This window comes from Anabrus simplex, chromosome 1 (genome assembly GCF_040414725.1).
Source record: "Anabrus simplex isolate iqAnaSimp1 chromosome 1, ASM4041472v1, whole genome shotgun sequence".
Lineage (NCBI taxonomy): Eukaryota > Metazoa > Arthropoda > Insecta > Orthoptera > Tettigoniidae > Anabrus > Anabrus simplex.
This window is the reverse complement of record NC_090265.1, coordinates 1380478201-1380498624: the sequence shown is the minus strand read 5'-3', so window position 1 is coordinate 1380498624 and position 20424 is coordinate 1380478201. Positions and strand designations below refer to the sequence as shown.

Sequence of the window (20424 nt, the reverse complement as noted above, 5' to 3'; positions counted from 1 at the left end):
CTGTAGGCATATTTGTGTACAAATGGATGAGTACACTAACTGACTGAACAACTGATTGTGTATGTTTCTCACCAACAAACGATAGAGACCTTTCCACTTTCACTTCACGCTCGAAACTGGTTTGTGTTATACTGATATTGAAGAAGGGGTGTGGTCTAAAAATCACTCTGTAGCTGCTCCCACAAATTTGTTTGCGATTTGATCCTTTTGCTCTTCTTGCAGATACTTATGAGGTTGCAGATTTTTTTATTTTTCTACTTGTGATTCTGTACTATTTTTGAAGTGACTCAACCAACTAGTAGATGAGCTGAAATGACTTTTTCCCATTGAAATCTCTCTGGAAAGTTCCAAGGCCCACAGTCACAGGTCTTCATCACAAAATATTCCACTTCAACCTTCTTGCTTCTGCACAGCGAGAAAGTCATTTTTATACATCACTTTCCTGTGTTCAGTGGGGCTTAATGACGTAGATTATAACTATTTCTTCCACATGTACAGAAATCATAGTGACATTACCATAAGAAAATCTTTGCGAAAGCTGCCCCTCCTCCTAATATTTAGCCATAAATTAGCTTTCCTCTTGTACACAAGATCTGCAGCAAGTTTCACTTTCTTCTGTGCACTGGAAGCATAGCTTAAACTGATAGATTTGTCAGGTGACTACGGTGCCGCTTCATTGGATTGACGGGAATCATACTCCGGACTCAAACTCGGATCCATAACACCTCTCATACCTGGCAATGGTGTACTACAGTTTCTTTCAGATAATGCTGTTGACGTGTCGCTGCTTCCACTATCATTTTCGCTACCACTATTTCTCTCCAGACACGACTCCCAGAAAATGCTGGCACCCATGGGATGATTTTTAATTAGTTCGCTCACATGTTGATTCATCTTCCTATCTTTTGAAGTTATTTCATGGAAAGAAGAGGAAACGTTTTCATGGAAATAATGTAATGCATACTCTAGAATATTAGTCGGATTCATGACTGTTCTCTCAAAGGAACGTGTGTTAACTGCTTTACACAGAAAGATCAAGGTAACATGCTCGCTACAGCTGGTCACCAGGGCTGACAGCATCTACTATGCTGACACGTGTGATATTATATATTTTTGTATCAATTTCAGAGCCTAACAGTTCGAAATGGCAACTAAATTTTGTATATTGCTTTCTTACAATATGACCATATTGATAGTTCCCTTATCAGGAATGTCTTATCTGCCTTAAAGTGGAAAAACATCTTTCTGCTCCAGAAGTAATCATTTCAAAAGTTTCATCACTTTTCTGAAAGGTTCCTTGAGATTGTTCTGTTTCAAAAAAATAAGGAGGTCACTTGCGTTGTTCATTTCTTTCAAATCACTTCTTGAGTAAATTACCTGCATTTCGGTCTTCAGTTTATTTTTGTCATGAGAAGGATAAGATTCTATAATATACGTAAGATTCTCCTTTGGAAAATTATTTTGGAAGGATGGGAAAAGTTGGAAGAATTGAACCTGTCTTTACAATGATTTAAATTCATGACACACACCTCCTTCACCGCAATGTTCCTCAAGTAGGAACCATTTTTGCATCTTCATTTCCCTCTGCTATTTTCTTGCACATTTTCTTCTACAACAATGCTCTGAACATTGTCCGTTACTTTCAAAACCTTAGTTTCAAAGGAGCTTACTGCACATCACACTGATACTGGGTTAGCAGAACGCTTTTACAGTTGGTTGTATAGAATGTCCACATGATGCATAATCCTGTAAAAAAACTCTAACAGAAAAGTAAACATTGGCTGCTGTATTTTCAGGCACAGTCCATGCGCTTGGTTCAGAGTAGCTGTTTGTCTGCTCGTGTCTTCAATTTTCTCCAAGCGTTCTGCTTAGGCTTTCTTATGCTCATGCAAGGTAAGAACATATTTTGATTTAAAGTTCCATCTCATAGCTGATTCCTGAAGAACTCTTCTGTTCATAACCTCGTCAAGAATAGCTACTCTCTGAGGTGAATGAGAATAAAATGCTAGAATCCTCCCAATAGTGAAAAAGAAAAGTCATTCTTCTCTGTTGTGGTTAGCAGCCTGGGCCAAAATTAAATTTAATTGATGGGCGTAACAATCCACAAAGTATATAAATGGATAGTCTTGTCTTACAATTGTTTGTACTCTGGAGTGTTGGCCACTAATAACATTGGCACCATCGTAGACAATCAGCTAAAGAGCAGGCATAATTTCCTGCAGAACCTTTCAACAGTCTTTCTTTTTTTTTTTTTTCCTCTTCAGAATTTGCTTTACGTCGCACCAACACAGATAGGTCTTATGGCGACAATGGGATAGGAAAAGGCTAAGAGTGGTCTTAATTAAGGTAAATCTCTTCAAAGCTGCCGACAGTGCAGTTCGAACCCACTATCTCCCAAATCCAAGCTCATGGCTGCGCGACCCTAGTCGCATGGCCAACTCACTCGGTTCAACAGGCTTCACATTAGCTAACACATAGCAAAATACAATGACTAACTGCCATTTTGAGGACACATCAGAAGTTTCATCTGCTATCAGGGAGACAAAGTTTGCAGTAGCTATTTCAGCTAAAATATTCTCGCGACACACATGCAGCATACATTCCATAATGTCATTTTAAATGTTCTTTGATGTGCTATTGAAGACTGTAGCATTGTTGACATGACCCCTAACAATGGTATCCAATGCTGAAATAAAATTAATGAGTCCTCTGAATATGCCTGGATGTTTTGGGTCAAGCATTTCATCATGACCTCTGAAATCAAGTTCAAATTCATCATAGAACTTCACAAAATAAATGTTCTTTGAGAGCACGTATCTATTTTTTCTGACACTGTCATTACGTCTCTCAATATTCCTTCTGAAAGCTCTACTTAGCTGCTGCCTAATATCTGTTTTCCCCGGAAATGAAAGATCCCACGCACTCTTCTGTGCAATAGATGCTTCGTGTTTATTGCTTTTGTGTTAAATGGCTAAGATTTGATACTTCTGTTTCTATCCAACTTCTGTCCCTACCCTTAGCAAAGAGCAAGCACGGGAAATGGAAAAGCTTATTAATGGTATTGCATTATTATTGCAACCATATATCCAAGTACTGTATCTCTCTCGTAAATCTGTGGCTTAAATGTACTACTTAAATCATTACCTCTACTAGTTTGGTCTGAATTATCTTCAGTGAAGGAAGAGGCCTGCCAAACCGCTTTACTTTGCATTTTACTCCTATACCAAGTGTTGGAAAGTTACTCTCTAGAAGAAACTGAATGGTACATTTTCACATTGATTAATACACGATACATGCATCAAGAAACCGCCAAATGTTGTGATAACAATCGTCGAATACAAGAGAACACTTCATTCAACACAAACTTAAGAACATATTCTCTATGCTATTGTTCCGGTAGTTGAACTGACAGGTCAAAAATTTAACACTGCTTCAAGAATGTGTTAGGCAGACTATTGTTATTGTTGTTTTCTTGTCTTGAAGTATTTTTCTGTTTACTTTTCATAAGCACTTCTTACTAAATAAAAGTTTGCATTAATTACATAAACTTAGAGGACAAATTGGGGAAAATATTCGTTTATAGGAAGGGGAGTTAGGAATTGGAATAACTTACAAAGGGAGATGTTTAATAAATGTCCAATTTCTTTGAAATCTTTTAAGAAAAGGCTAAGAAAACAACAGATAGGGAATCTGCCACCTGGGTGACTGCCCTAAATGCAGATCAGGATTGATTGATTGATTGATTGATACAATAAAAATCATATTTACCAAAATATTCTGATTCATTGCTGTTTACTATATCTAAAACACAAAATCGTGAAATTAAAATCCCTTCAAAACCTACCACATATGGCAAATTTTAACTGTGCGCTTTGAGACAATGCTTCGTCTAACTTCGGAGCTGTTCGATGTAGCTCGTATCTAGCGCTGGCTGCGTTGGCCCTGTCACTAGCAATAGCTGGGATTTGTTCTCGGCCTACCCTCCTTGCTTCTCATGGTCCCACGCTTTGCACACCCTCCTTACATCCCATAGCCCCGTGCCTTCAGTCCAGAAATTGAATCTCCTTCACTGGGTCCAAGAATAAACAACTTCTCAAGATGTCACTTTTCACCCCGATTATAATTCTGTCATGAATCAGTAAATCTTTCTGTTTTCCTACACCAGAAGTCTGGGATAGTGATAACAGTTCAGTTATAAAGGAAGAAAATGACTGATCTTCTTTTTGGGTACATCCTTAAGAGTTCATTACCCTTTGCCTCAATATAATTCGTAAAGTTATTCATTACAGATTCCAAAGTTTCAGATGATTTCTTGATGGCTTAATATATATTAATGGCATTATTTCCTGTTAAATAAAGTGTATTGCTACCTTCACTTGTTCACATTCATCATTATGTTTAGATGCGATCATGTATATTCTGAAATGATGAAACCATGTGGTCCATTGACTGGGCATGCTACCATATTCAAAATTAAGAGCAGGAGTGGTCTAGTATTGGATGAAAATACATTATACATGTATTTTCTCTCCTTGATTCTCAAATACTTGATAATATTTACAAGATGCAATAGAGTTCATCCGACACCATGTTATATCATATGTAATGTAACATTAAGCTAACACATTAACTTCCAATTCACCATCTTTATTCTTGACAATCCACACAATATACTGCCACATAAATCATACATGGCAACATTAACGAAGAATAGTGGCCTTTACAAAATAATATGCTACTGAAAACGCACAGTTTTGAATTTTCAATCCATGTACAGTATATACAAGTCTCTCTAGTATTGATGGGCAACGTTCTTGCTCAAGACTCTCGAGGCTAACGTCACAGATCTTGAGACTCTCGTGAGAATCTCGAAATCGATTCTCCTGTGCTGCAATCTGTCTGACGTTCCAGCGTAAGCTTGATAGTGTATCAGCAGTTATTGCATGAAATAACGTTCTCATGTGGAAACGCGTGTGCTGATAAATTTTGTCAAAAGCCTGGGAAAGTACTGTGTCAAATGCAGGAAGGTGGGTCTTCTCCGGTCTATAAATGTCGATGTGTGCATGCCAAGCAGCCAAAGCTAGCGTGTCACAACCACAATAGCAATCACACACATCGACATTTATAGACCGGAGAAGACCCACCTTCCTGCATTTGACACTCACAGAAAAGAAATTTATATTCAATATTCCAGCCATATTCAACTACAGCTGTACACATCTACCTCAGACAATACAACAAACTTGTTATTAATGATTAATAAGCCAACTATAAACTAATGAATAAGCACAATATACAACAGAAAGAAGAGCACCACCTACAAAAAAGCATAGACATTCTCCATATCATTTGAAGAAAATCAACGAATGCAAGACTGGAAACTTATTCTATAAAAATGTTTCCTATTTAATGCAATGAATCTTATACGTATTTGCACATTTTAAGATGACATCTACATGTAATATATATATTTTTTAAAAGTGCCTATGTAACTGTACTTTTAATAATAGTTCATAATACGATTTTCACATCATATTGAAGAAAATCAACGTACGCAAGACGAAAAACTTATTTTAACAAAATATTTCTAATATAACAAATTTTACTTGAACTGTATACTTTAAGACAACATTTTACATGTACCACATACATTTTTAAGAAAGTGTTTATGTAATTGTACTTTTAACAATAGCCCATTTACATGATTTTAGGCCTAAAAGATTCACCTACACATTTTAGATTGTACATAGTCAAATTTACCCTAAAGTATGCTCAATTAGAAGTAAGATTTATCCTATCATTATGACTATCATTATGACAAGGCAAAACAACTAATTTGATTTATGTGAAGGTAACGGTGTATAGCTGAGGATGACTACATGTAAAGAGTCGAAACCAGTACTGTAGATATTTGTATAAATAAATTTGTATTGACAAAGTGGAACCTTTCTCGTCTATAACTTACGATAACGGTCAATACGGAAAATGAAACTAATAAATCAAGGTACACCTACCTGTCAAAAGAATTGGAGCAAATTCAGGCATTTTAGATTACACGTTCCACTCTTGCACAATGGCAGTTGCATATGCAGCAATGTGTATCTTGTCCTGTCTTGAGTTCAAGTAATGCATGCCTCTAATATCCAGTTAGGTGTACCTACAGCAGTCATCAGTTTCTGTACTTAGCCTACTCATTCATATACTTACCACTGCATACAATGCCAGAATGTGTATCCTTTATATTATGTTATACTGTGTCAAAAGAGACCTCGGTAGAAATGAAAGAAATGAATGCCCTAGTCGCTTGTTGACATGTATTTATGGAATGGAGAAGGGCCATGATTGGCTATCCGCACACTTGGCACAAGCAACATTCATATTCAGCTCTGTCTACTTGTGGGATACTCACAATTACAAAGCTTTCTGACATTCCCACCTAATCAATGTTGTAAAATTTATTTATTTACATCTAAATTTCAATACTAGTTTCGGAAAAATGAAACTAATCCCACACGATATCTGTAGGCCTACGACTCATTGATCACCAAACAATGCGGGGACAACGCTCTCAATTTCTCCAGAAGTTTCTCGCGAGAAACAGTACCTGCGCTAGTCTCGAGAAATCTCGATAAATCTCAAGACCCCATCTCAGACTGCCCATCACTACTCTCTAATAGATATACCTCCCCACTGAGGATGGCGTCCATGTAAAAGAGGTAGTACTGTATCTGTCATATTCTAAAATTCTTGCACAGTTTTAAAAAATTAAGGAGGTGAGGGAAGAAATAGAAGACAATATGCATCCTGGTCTTCTTTCCCCATTAAAAACAGATGCTAACATTGAATATGTCAATGAAATTTTATGGTGGAACCATCACTTTAATATGTGAGCAATTGCTGAATTATCTCAAAGGAATATAGAAACTGTTTAATGGATATCATATTGAAAATTCTATCAAGAGGGAAGTGGGCAAGAAGGATGTGTCGAGACTCGTTACTCCTAATCAAAAGGAGGCTCAAGTAAACATGTGCTGACATCCTTAAAACCATTGTGCAGGATCCAAACATCTTAGAAAACATAACTTGTAATGAATCATAGTTATTCTGTAACTCTGAAACTATATTCCTATCCAAATACTAGAAGAATCGTACTTCACCACAGAAAGAGAGAGCACACATAAGCAAGTCCAAATTCGAGGCAATGATGACAGTCTTACTTGATATTCAAGGGATTTTTCACATTGACCAGGTGCTTAAAGGTCAGACCATTAACCAGTTCTATTATAAGTAAGTTTTGACAACCCTTTGTGAATGGATGAGTGATTCTTCATGAGACAATGCATTGGCATACAATCCAGATCTTAATTCAGAAGCACAGGATCCCCAGGCTGGAACACTCACCAGGGTCATCAGATCTAGAACTATGTGACTTATTAGTGTTTCCAAAGATCAAATCATTGGTAAAAGGAACCTGCTTTTAGGAGCAGTGAAACCAAAAGCAATGGAGTTTATATGCAACCTATCAAAAGATGATCTGTACCATTGCTTTGACCATTGGAAAATTTGTAGGAAGCGTTGCATAGAACAGGGAGAGAAGTTCACTGAAGATGACATTTTTAAAAATTATTATTATTATTATTAACAACTCCATGTGAGATTTGTGCTGGACAAAGCGGAGGCGGGACAGGTTTTTCTCCGGGTACTCCGGTTTTCCCTGTCATCTTTCATTCCAGCAACACTCTCCATTCTCATTTCATAGCATCTGTCAGTCATTAATAAATCACTTTGGGAGTGGCGACCCCATCGTACTAATATATATCTATTATAAGTATTATAAGTAAGTTTTGACAACCCTTTGTGAATGGATGAGTGAATGATGACCAGAAACATGGAAGAGCAACTCGTGGATTCTTCACGAGACAATGCACTGGCCTATATCTGCTTCATTCATTCCATCCCTGACCCGGTCAGTGACTGGAAAACAGGTTGTAGGTTTTCATTTTCATTATTAACAAATAGATTGCAGTTGGGAAATATCCGAGTGGCAATGATCACTTATAGTAGTGTGATAATAAGGTAAAGTTAAAACATAACTATAGAGCAACAACAACAACATTCAGCAATTTCTTGAACAACAGCTTTTAGAGCATCAATCCTTTTATTTTCTAGTTGCACCAATTGGACATCCAAAGTTAATTACGAAGGAATCAAATAAAGCAAATAAACAACCTTCATGATAGACCACTTTACTACTGCTGTTCAGATTTCTTTGGTAGCCTCTTCACTTCCTTGCATATTGCACACTATACTGCTAATAATAAGAGTTGGCGTCTGACATTTCTTAGAGGGAGGTCCGTTTACTGCCTGCCGAGGCGGGATAAAGGGAGTGGCTGTGTGGTTGCCATGGAAACGAGGGTGGGGCGACTGCGGTTGCCATGGAGATAAAACTTCAGGGCAGCTCGTCTTGCTGGGAGTTGCCAAACCTGTCACTGTCACTGATAAGAACCTGATTGTTTGTATAAGAGTGATCGCAAATGGGACGACACCGCGTGGCCAGGTAGTCCACAACAGATCACAGCGGTCAGAATGAAGGAGGGAAGAAGTGAGCCGGAAGCGAGGGGTAAGAGTATGTAGAAAGGAATGCTGGAATGTGGCAACATCGTGAAATGGCACGTGCAGTGCTCCTCCCTCCAACCTTACCTGTCAGACGCCAACTTTAGTTAAGTCTAGTATAGAAGGAGTTAGGTGTACAAGTAAAGGATTATGAATATGTTCATTGTGTTTATTGAATTAGAATGAATATTTATAAAAATCATTTGGCATAAATTAACTATTCAGTAGTTGCCATTTCAATTTATTTTCTGCAGTCTTCAATAAATAACTTAAATAATAACTGTCAAATTAATATAGACATTGTATGCACAAATAACATATGGTAACAAATACTATGTATAATGTCTTCTCCTGTTTTGTTTATTTGCAATTCTTTAGTTACATTATAAACTTTCTCAAGCTAAATGCGTTTGGGTAAATATGAATGCTGCCTGACAGGAGTTAAAAATGATCATCTATATTCACCAGCATAAATCATCTTCAGATAACAAGGAAGACAGAGACAACATAACTTAAATAACAATAAATGCAATATATCTGGACAATGTACATAAATAAAAGCACAGAACATAAATACAACAGGAATATTTTTGAACATATACATTTACAAAACTTTCATGTCATAAGATATGTAAATATTACATATAAAAATAAAGTAAAGAAAATACATCAAATAAGTATGTACAAAATTTGTCACGTATATGCAACAAAAAGCTGTACAAAACACACATTGAACAGACTAAAACTGATGTTTCTGTCCTAAATCAACAGCAACGGTGAACTGTCTCCACAGTATAGGCTGCAGAAGATGGTAAGAATTGAAATCTTCAACAACCTGCCTTCTTCATCAGCCCCTTGCCAGTCTAGACTTCATACGACTGAAAGAGTTCTGCTTCAGAGCATGTTCCTGAAGGGTTCTGAAAAACACAAAAAACAAGCACTCTTCTTAACCAATTGTTACTTAAGGCACTTAATATCCAACATCAGCCAACTTTTAGGGTTCATTCCATGAGAAGATCAAGAAGTCAACTTTTAGGGTTCATTCCATGAGAAGATCAAGCAGTAACTTGTAAGTGATTATATTTATACATGGGCAATTACTGAGGATGGTTATTCAAAACATACCTGAAAGTATTTGGATAAGGTACTGTTATTCATTTATGATTAAAAGCAGTAGTTGGTTGATATAATTCCTTATAGAATTGATATAAAAATAAACTTGGACTGATGTTACAAAATGTTACAAATTAACAATGAAATTTATCAACTTCACTATAGTCTTTACTGTAAACAAGATACCTTACTAGAGCATTTTCATGATGGCAAGCTTATTGGTAGTCATATGAGTTTTAGTTGAAAATGAAGGGGTACGTATAGGTACTTTAAAGGAGAAATAGGTTCTAGGAATGACATTCCAGGAACCATTAACAAACAAGGGGAGTGTATATGTGAGGTTGTACTGAAGGCAAAGGTATTTAGTCAGCAGTATGTAAAGATAGTTGGAGCTAAGAATGATGTCCAGGTAGAAGAGATGACTAAAACAAGGGAAGTACAGAAATGCAACTGTAACAATCAAGATATTTACAAAGAGTTGAATGCTAGAAAAGCAGCTGGAATTACAGTAATAAGATTTCTGGGGTTATTCTAAAGGTAATGGGTTGCGATATAATGTCCTATATGAAGTATTTTTGTTTCCTGTTTGCACGAAAGAGATGTGCCTAATGAATTGAGAGTTGCTATAGTAGCCCCTTTGTACAAAGGAAAGGGTGATGAACATAAAGTGCATAATTACAGGCCAGTCATCTTGACTGAGTTGTATGTAAACTCCAGAAAAGCATTCTTTCTGATTATTTTAGACACATTTGCAAACTTGTCAACTGTTTTGATAGGAGGCAGTGCAGGTTAGGAAAGGTTGTTTCAGTAAGCATCAGCTTGTAGGATTCCTACAAAATATGGCAGATACAGCATTTTAGATTCAGGTCAAATGGACTGTATCGCTATTGACCTCTCCAGTGCTTTTGATAGGGTAGATTAGGAATACCCAAATTTCTGTGAATGGTGGGCGAAATATAAGAAACAACAAGAAGTGTGGCCCATAAGGGCTATTATGGTATAATATTTACATTTGATAAGGTTATTTATAAGCAAAACGGCTTGACTATGGGGTCACCAACCTCTGGCATCTTAGCAGAAATATACTTAGACTTTCTGGAACACAATGCCATGGAAAGGAATGATAAGTTTAGCAATATTAAGTTCTGGGCCAGATTTGTAGATGACACATTTGTCATCATCGATGAGCATTCTGTCGATACACTGAATACCCTCTCAAACCTCAACAACACAGACCCTGATATCAAATTCACACTGGATTCAGAAACTAACGCTTCCATCAACTTTTTACATATAACGATCACCAGATTTCCTTCTTCATTCTCTTACAAAATATACAGAAAACCTACCTATACAGCCTCGACAATAAAACAAGATTCCATCATCTCTATTCCCACAAATGTGCTACTTACAATAGCTTAGTTGATCGCGCGTTCAAAATTCCAATGTCGAAAGCAGACCTAAATGAAGAACTTAATACTATACGTGCAATAGCCAGGTTTAATGGTTATAATAAAAGTTTCATCGAACATATTATCAACAAATTCAGACATCGCTCTAAACCTAACTTAATAAAAGATAATCCCAGGCCTAACTTATTCTCAACTTTTACATTCAGTCAAAATATCCACAGCGTTACCAACTTATTCAAGAAACATAACGTCAATATTGCATTCCACACCAACAACAGAAATATGGATATTCTCCACAATTCCAACCTGGTCAACAAATCAGACCCTTTTACTAAGTCAAGAGTTTACAAGTTTCGGTGCAGCGACTGTAACAGTTCATATATAGGACAAACTGGCAGGAGCTTCAAGATTAGATATGCCGAACATCTCAATGCAATTATATACAATAGGTTTTCTGCAGTTGTCAGCACATACAAGATTATAAACACAAATTTAATGGATCAGATCAAGATTTAACAATATTAGACACGTTGAGCAAAGGACCCCTACTAGATATCACGGAAGCCTGTTACATACATCTAGACCAATACTTCAATCCTAATCTCAACTTGAACGACATTTCCGAAAAGCCCAGAATTTTATTTGATTCTCTTATTTCAGTTCTCAACAATGTTAAACTCCCTAAAAATAGCTTTGTTTCCCTTCAGATTATACGTATCACGTTATCCTTCCCTACCACGCCCACCTGAATCCACCCCCTCCATAACTCCTCCTGTCCCCTTCCTGACCCATCCCTTTCCCTCCCTTAACGATGTTCTATGCTTCTATCAAATTCTAGCACTTGCTCCTTGCTACTCTCCACGCACACATCAGGCCATTTGAGGTGTGTCTCCTACTTAACTTTATAGTGTTTTGCCCTATTCCCAATATCTCATTTTAACTATTAACTTTCTTTTCATACTTCAGGTTCCGAATTGGATCAAGAACTTTCTGGCCACATTATCACTTTCTCTTTGCCTGTAAAATTATCCACTTCTTTGGGTACCTCATAAATGACAGCTTCTTTTTATGAGTCGATGTTACAAGCCACCATCAAACCTACTTATGTTACTTTATTATCAATACTCTGTGGAAGGACTGCATCCTATGTCAGGTTTTGGATGTCCGTGTTTTATTTTCACCTGGTGTTTAGCAGTGCTACGCTTGAGACTTTTTAAACATTCCAAAGTGAACAAGTCTTTAAAGTCTGTTAATATCTTTCCTTTCATTTTATACTTTGACCAACAAGCACATAACTTGTTTATATTCTTTTAAGCATTGTATTTTTACTTTATCCTATTAATGTCACTTATTACTAAGGGTGTCCGACTCATTGGCTGAACGGTCAGCGTACTGACCTTCGGTTCAGAGGGTCCAGGGTTCGATTCCCGGCCGGGTCGGGGATTTTAACCTTAATTGGTTGATTCCAATGGCACGGGGGCTGGGTGTATGTGTTGTCTTCATCATCATTTCACCCTCATTACGACGCTCAGGTCGCCTACAGGCGTCAAAGAGAAAGGCCTGCACCTGGCGAGCCGAACCCGTCCTGGGATATCCCGGCACTCAAAGCCATACGACATCATCATTACTAAGGGTCTATTATATGTACTACATACTTGTATATCTTTGTTCTTGTAACCTGTTTCAGCTGATGATTGTGTCCATAGACACCGAAACCGGTACTGAATAAAAAATGTTGTGATTATATTAACAACATATCATGTATTGAAAAAAGGTGGATCAATCAAATTTCCCTCTATTGTATGTTACCTCCTTTCAATACGGACCAGCTATGAAGTTTTTAATGTTGAATATTTTATTATCATTACTATTATTACAATTGTTGATTAATCATGATACCAAACATTCCACGACTTTTAATGTGATTACCTAACAACAAGGATGAATGTTCATGAATATAAGCACATGCTAAAATTATATGGATTCAAATATTTTTAAATGCTGATGTTGGTACTGTCATACAGTACTCACCAACAAAATGACTGCTACCTGTGCAAGAAGTGAAATTGCTTCTTTGATGAAATGATGTAATCAATGTTGGGTTGCTGATTAGTAGTGGTGAACTGTAAGATGTCTTGGAGATCCTGGTCACTACTGTTGCTTCTGTACCTCAATTTACTGATCTTTATCAACGAGAATGTTTGTTCATAAACATATGTGGTGCAGGTGATGAAAGTTCAGGATGCAATTTGTGAATTTACAGCAAGGTGGGAAAAGGTATAATATCACTGTAGCAGCATCTCAAACAAATGGAGTTTTGTCTGGAAAGACTTAATAGAATGGTAAAGTTGAGTAATATCACTGTTATGCCCATACAATTTAACATTCAAAGAACTGATATGAGATGCTAGACAGGTTAAGAATGCTGGATCAGCCAACCAACCTGAATTTTCAATCAAGTCTGCATTGTGATCTTTACTATGCAAAACACTGCTATTTTCCTCCTAAGGTTAAATAACTGTGAAAAAACTGTAACCCAGCTAAGCCACCTGACTTTTGAATACTACAACCTATTTTTATATTCAAAATTTATTAATCTCTTCCACAAAGCTTTGAACTGCCTGTGATTAAGAGAACTAAAGTTTACACTTTTAACAACTGTTTTCATCACTTTGATAATTTTAATACTTCTATGCACAAGCCATCTTCATGAATGATATAGGGAAGTTTAATGAGTGATTTACCTTCCTTTTATACCCTATTGACCATTAATTGAGCTAAACCACATTTAGAGCCACTCATCGAAAGAGTATCATCAGTAATCACATTGAACAGTTGGTTCTGTTTGAGGACATTAACTTCCGACACAGATGATATGTCTTTGAAAAGATCAGTGCCAGTAGTTATTCTGCGCATATGTACATTTTTGCCAACTCCTCAGTCACATTCAAATTATCATCAAGGACATAAATTAGTGACTGGGCAGTATCATTTTTTGGTGCTTTCATCACATGCAATAGAAAACATCTTAAATTGTCTGAATTTGTTGTAGGATACATTTAGAACAGAGCCAAGGTTTTTCACATGCAAATATTTTCCATTTTCAGTCACATAACTTCCATGACTTTATTTAAACACTCTTTGATGAATTCCTCATCAAAACATGATTTTCTGCGCTCAACAATCAGTTTTGTAATTTTTAGCCTGCCCAACTTCTTGTGTTGGCCCTGCTCTGAAAGCAATCATCTACTGCTGCAATACTAAATTGTTTACAAAATTCTTGCTTTTGATAGCAATCCCAAGCTGAACTGTGCTTTGAAGAATAATATCTTCAATACCAATACATGTTTAATACATATTAAACACAATGCACCATCTCCACATTTCTTAAGAAATATTTACCATGCCACAATCATTAAATTTTTAACATTTGCTACCAACTTTTGTGTATTTCATCTGCAACATGATTGGCTTGGACACACTTGATAACACAGTGTCAGTTTCTCAGTTACAACCACTTCAACAAGACAGAAACTAACAAAAAACATATGAATGCCTGTTACCTCCAACTTTCAGCACATATTTTTGAACTACTTGGAATGCTATCTGCAGGCCAAAAGGAATGTCATGGAGGATCATATCTGGCCTGCAGGATGTAGTCTGGATGTCCCTGGGGTAGATCGTGGGAGATTAAATTTCAAGAAAACAAAACTCAGATAATTAGAGTAGGCGAAGCATTATCCAACCCTATAGTTCTGCAACGCAGTATTATTGGACCTTTATCTATATATATAAAATAAGAGTTTTGTCTATACATTGCTCAGAATTTAAAAAGGGTGGCATTTCTGTATCGGTCATTCCATAGTAACATGGAAATGCACTTTTTAATTTTCCGTAATGTCTGTCTGTCTGTCTGTCTGTCTGTCTGTCTGTCTGTCTGTCTGTCTGTCTGTCTGTCTGTCTGTCTGTCTGTCTGTCTAAATATATGTACATGCATCATGAGAAAACGGCTAAGAGAATTTAATAGAAAACGGTATGTAAAGTTCGGAAATAAGTCGCTACAATCTAGGCCATAAATAATCTTATTCACACTGTTAAATGGTAGTTTAGGGGAAGGCCCTACATTTTATTCTCAAATATTTGTGTTATTAGTGGTCCTATCGACAAATACTACATAACTAATGTTATATAGTATTGAATTTCCGATCATTTATGTCTTATACATTTTTACCTTACCGGCTATGATAACATAACATGGATTTTTGTTGCTAAGTCCATATCATGGCTGAGTCACGAGAAATTGGTTAAATAGATTTTAATGAAAATCGCTATGTAAAGTGGGGGAATAAGGAACTACAGTGTACACTATAATTAATTTTGTAAGACGCCCTAATATTACAGAGTCGAAAGAAAACTAAATGTGAAGGCCTACAATAGAGAAAGTTCATAATATTGATCAACAATAACATTACATTGACCATTGTTAGTTATGATGTGCTTTGTTTCTCTGTTGCCACTCATCTTCGATAGATGGGATTACTGCTGTATACCGACTATTTTTTGTTTGAATTTGCTTTACGTTGCATCGACACAGATAGGACCACGGAAAACCATCTTCAGGGCTGTCGACAAGGGGGGTTCAAACCTACTACCTCCCGGATGCAAGCTCATAGCTGCACGCCCCTAACTGCACAGCCAAATCGCCCGGTCGTTCCGAGTATACCGAGTATAACAGCCTGCCTGAATATTGGCGGGAAGTACATACCACTTCAACAAGACAGAAACCAACAAAAAATGTATAAATGCCTGTTACCTCCAACTTTCAGCATATATTTTTGAACTACTTTAGCATGGCATACCTCTGGTTTATAAATGTTCTGATACTACTGGTACGTAACACACTGGTTCATCATAGCATTCATGCTATTCAATCTCTATTCTGAGGCACTGACTTGAATGAGCAGTGTGTATATTTAACAGAATAATGGCAGAGGAGTGTTCACGGCTATCTGAGGTCTGGTCATTCCAGCACCAGAACTTTGGACTATTAGATCGGCACCGTAGTACTGTTCCTTAAAAGTGAGAAAATGTGCGGTTTTTCTTTCATTTGATCGAGTATTTTATATGATAACATTGCTTTTAATTGCTACATTCCTACTGACATTTTTGTAATGGCCTAAGTTGACTTCAGTTAGGAAAACCACAAAGACAGTCTTTCTGAGAATCCCGTAGCGAAGCATGGGTACATCAGCTAGTTTTTTATATATATACAGTATATAAATGATGCGAGTATGAATCACAGATAAGGCTTTTTATGGATGATGTTATACTGTATGGAGTAATAAATAAGTTACATGACTGTGAGAGACTGCAAAAAAGCTTCAACAAACTTGCAAGAACTCAGATAAACAGGAAATGGTAAACAGGTAAACAGAAAGAAAATTGGATTATAACTTTTACCAAGATGAAAAATCCTCTGTTTTAATTACTGTGTTGATGGAGTGAAAGTACTTCATGCAGGTCACTGTAAGTATCTAGGTGTTATAAGGAAAGATCCTTCAACGAGGCTGTAAATAAATGTTACAGATTCCTTTATATGATATGAGGAGATTTAGGGGTTGTGGTAAGGATGTAAAGGAGAGGACATTTAAGTCACTGGTAAATGAAATGTCGTATGGTTTTTAGTGCCGGGATATTCCAGGACGGGTTCGGCTTGCCAGGTGCAGGTCTTTCTATTTGACACCCGTAGGTGACCTGCGTGTCGTGATGATGATGATGATGAAATGATGATGAAGACAACACATACACCCAGCCCCTGTGCCACTGGAGTTAACCAATTAAGGTTAAAATCCCCGACCCGGCCGGGAATCGAACCCGGGACCCTCTGAACCGAAGGCCAGTACGCTGACCGTTCAGCCAACGAGTCGGACAAATCACTGGTAAAACCTCAATTAGAAAATGGTTCCAGTGTATGAAATCTTCACCAGGATTACTCGATTCAAGAACTGGAACAGATCCAAACGAAAGCAGCACGATTTGTTTTGGGTGATGTATGACAAAAGAGTACTATTATGAAAATGTTGAAAACTCCGGACTTAGGAGTAAGGAGACCAGTTGATCGACTAGAGGTATGTCCGAGCTGTCAGTGGAGAGATGGCATGGAATGACATTAGTAAACGAATAAGCCCGATTTAAATTTTTATAGGTAGGAAAGGTTAGGTTCCAATGGTTGCTCTCAAGTTGGGTGCAGTTTATTTTAGCATTACATTTGTGATGTACAGGCCATACTGTAGGAAAAAGGGTGTTGAATCTATCAGCTGATCAGTTGAGGTGGTCTAAGCGAGTATAAGGAGTTGTACGGTACATGTGAATGTAATATATAGTGGTTGGCAGCATTTGTCGGATAATTGGGAATCTTGAAAGTCACACCTTAATTGCTATTGCTTGTTCTCTAAATATCATATAAGGATTTATGTAAGCAGCTCTGATTGTGATAGTGCAGAGCATATTATTGAGTGACTGATAATGATTGATAGATGCATTACTGCAGCAATGACAAAAACCAAACCCATCTGTGATAGGCACACAATGGCTAGTTAGAAATTAAAGCAGTTATCCACCCAAGTGACAAGCATAAATGCAAATCAGTGGGGATTTATTGATTGAATAAAATTACCTGTTAAAAAAAATTGTATAAAATCAATCAATCACCACTGATCTGCATTTAGGGCAGTCGCCCAGGTGGCAGATTCCCTATCTGTTGTTTTCCTAGCCTTTTCTTAAATGATCACAGAGAAATTGGAAAATTATTGAACATCTCCCTTGGTAAGTTATTCCACAATCCCTAACTCCCCTTCCTATAAACGAATATTTACCCAAATTTGTCCTCTTGAATTCCAACTTTATCTTCATATTGTGATCTTTCCTACTTTTACAGACACTACTCAAACCTATTCGTCTACTGATGTCCTCCCACGCCATCTCTCCACTGACAGCTCGGAACATACCACTTATGATATAGATGTTGATTCCCATAGGGAACATGAAATATTTGTCCTGAATGAGTAAATTTATAATACCAATATAATGGTCCGTTATTGGATATTATAAATGCAAATCAGTGGGGATTTATTGATTGAATAAAATTACCTGTTAAAAAAATTTGTATAAAATCAATCAATCACCACTGATCTGCAGGTCTTGGTAGGTGTGCTAAGTACCAACTGATGAGCCCAACTTAGCACATGAGGGCGAAACGCAGGCAACCAAGAATGAGTTTGCTGGAAAATTTATAATGTCCAATAACGGACCATTATATTGGTATTACATACCACTTAATCGAGCAGCTCGTCTCCTTTCTCCCAACTTTTCCCAGCCCAAACTTTGCAACATTTTTGTAATGCTACTCTTTTGTCGGAAATCACCCAGAACAAATCGAGCTGCTTTTCTTTGGATTTTTTCCAGTTCTTGAATCAAGTAATCCTGGTGAGGGTCCCATACACTGGAATCATACTCTAGTTGGGGTCTTACCAGAGACCTATACGCCCTCTCCTTTACATCCTTACTACAACCCCTATATACGCTCATAACCATGTGCAGAGATCTGTACCCTTTATTAACAATCATATTTATGTGATTAACCCAATGAAGGTCTTTTCTTATATTAACACCTAGGTACTTACAATGATTTATAAAATGAGAAATATCTGTTAACCATTTGATGTGGAGCATAATTCTGCACACCATATAATACTAGTATTAATGAGCAATATTTTAAGACATGGAAGGTTGACGGCAAGGGAGGGGGGTGGGGTTATCGAGCTTCTGATCTTTTGCAGTAATTTAGAAGATCAAGACTACACATGCACTTAATTCAGTTTGAATGTACTTTTCACACGAGTAATTTTACCTTCAGCTATTAAAAGTCAGAATATTTATGAAACAGATGCTGTCAACAAAAGTATGACAATTCAAAAATTTAAGGAAAAGAAAGAATAATTCCCTCTAATAGTATTTCTCTGAATGAACAACAATAAAGAATAATATACTCACGTCTTGGAGGTATAGGTGGTGCAGATTTTTCAGGTAGAGTGACATTAACGTACTCTGGTAAATCTGAGGTATCAGCTAACTCATGTTCGTTTGTCCCAGGAGAATTTGGATAAACCACATTCATGTAATCTGGTCCTTGAGACTGTTCGTGCTCTCCTTCTACTGCCAGGTACTCATCATCAGTATTGTCAACCACAAGAGTCTTAGGTTTAACAATGACAGGAGTTTGTGAAGCAATCATTGCAGTAATTCTGTCTTCTGTGTCGCTCCATACCGACTTTACTTCACGTTGAGGAACAGGAAATTTTGACTCTGACTCTACAGCTGAAAAAGTTACCATATGAAATATATTTTTTGAATTAGAAAAGTCAACAAGTTACAATAATGATAATAATTTACAGAAATTTTAATATTTGTAAGGAGATAAAAATGGATTTAGGGATTTTAAAGATAGATTTGTTGAACTTCATAAATTAATACAGAAAGGAGTTACAGAAGAAACAAAAGGGTGTATAAATATACATCAAAGACAGGAAGCTATGAAGGATAGAAATATTGCACACAAGTACACGTTGTAGGAAGCAACAGAAAGGATAGACAGTGACAAACTCTATATCACATATCTTCATTTAATGGCAAGACTGGGATAGGGGAAGAACTAGTACTGGAACAGAAGCCTAATTTAAGGTACAGTTTGGTGGTGGAAATAGTAAACGACGGGAAGCTATCTTAAGAGTTGCTAATGGCGAGTTCAAACCACTATCTCCAAAATGCAAGTTTACAGTAACATGACCAGTACTGTACAGCCAACTCTCTTGGCCTCACATTTTAATGCACAGCAATATTCATAGTTGGACTCTCTCCTCATCAATTCCAGTTCTTCCAGATCATTTTCTTCTCAGTCCCTGAAGACCTTGTTTTTGCTTTCCAGTATAACCGCAAGCACACATGCACAGGATTCCACATATTCTAAGAGGGTCATTCATGAGAGATCTTCAATCCTGATATGAGAAATATAGGATTATAAGAATGCTGGATCAGGAAGAGATCTCCTCTTTGAAGATGGCTGAGTGAGAAGATACGAAATGTAATCTTTCCTTGTCCTTTTGTCAATTCAACTTTGCCTTTCTACCAACTCTAACATTTATCTCTGTCTATATTTCGATCCTTCTTCCTAGCCTCCTAATTTAGAATTTACAAAAGATGTTTTAAAGGTTCCCCTGTTCACAAACAG

The 20424-nt window shown here is 37.0% G+C and overlaps 1 protein-coding gene across 7 annotated transcripts in view; it reads right to left on the bottom strand.

The window, feature by feature from the left end:
• Nucleotides 1–8776: 8776 nt before the first annotated feature.
• Nucleotides 8777–20424, bottom strand: part of LOC136858356 (uncharacterized) — a 562168-nt gene continuing 550520 nt past the window's right edge. For all 7 annotated transcript variants that reach the window (XM_068225512.1, XM_068225514.1, XM_068225513.1 and 4 more), the window contains 2 exons: nt 19191–19514; nt 8777–9530 (listed from right to left, as the gene is read on the bottom strand). In XM_068225512.1, coding sequence (XP_068081613.1) covers nt 9508–9530; nt 19191–19514 — 347 coding nt within the window. In that variant the 3' untranslated portion in view covers nt 8777–9507. The remainder of the gene's footprint in view (nt 9531–19190; nt 19515–20424) is intronic.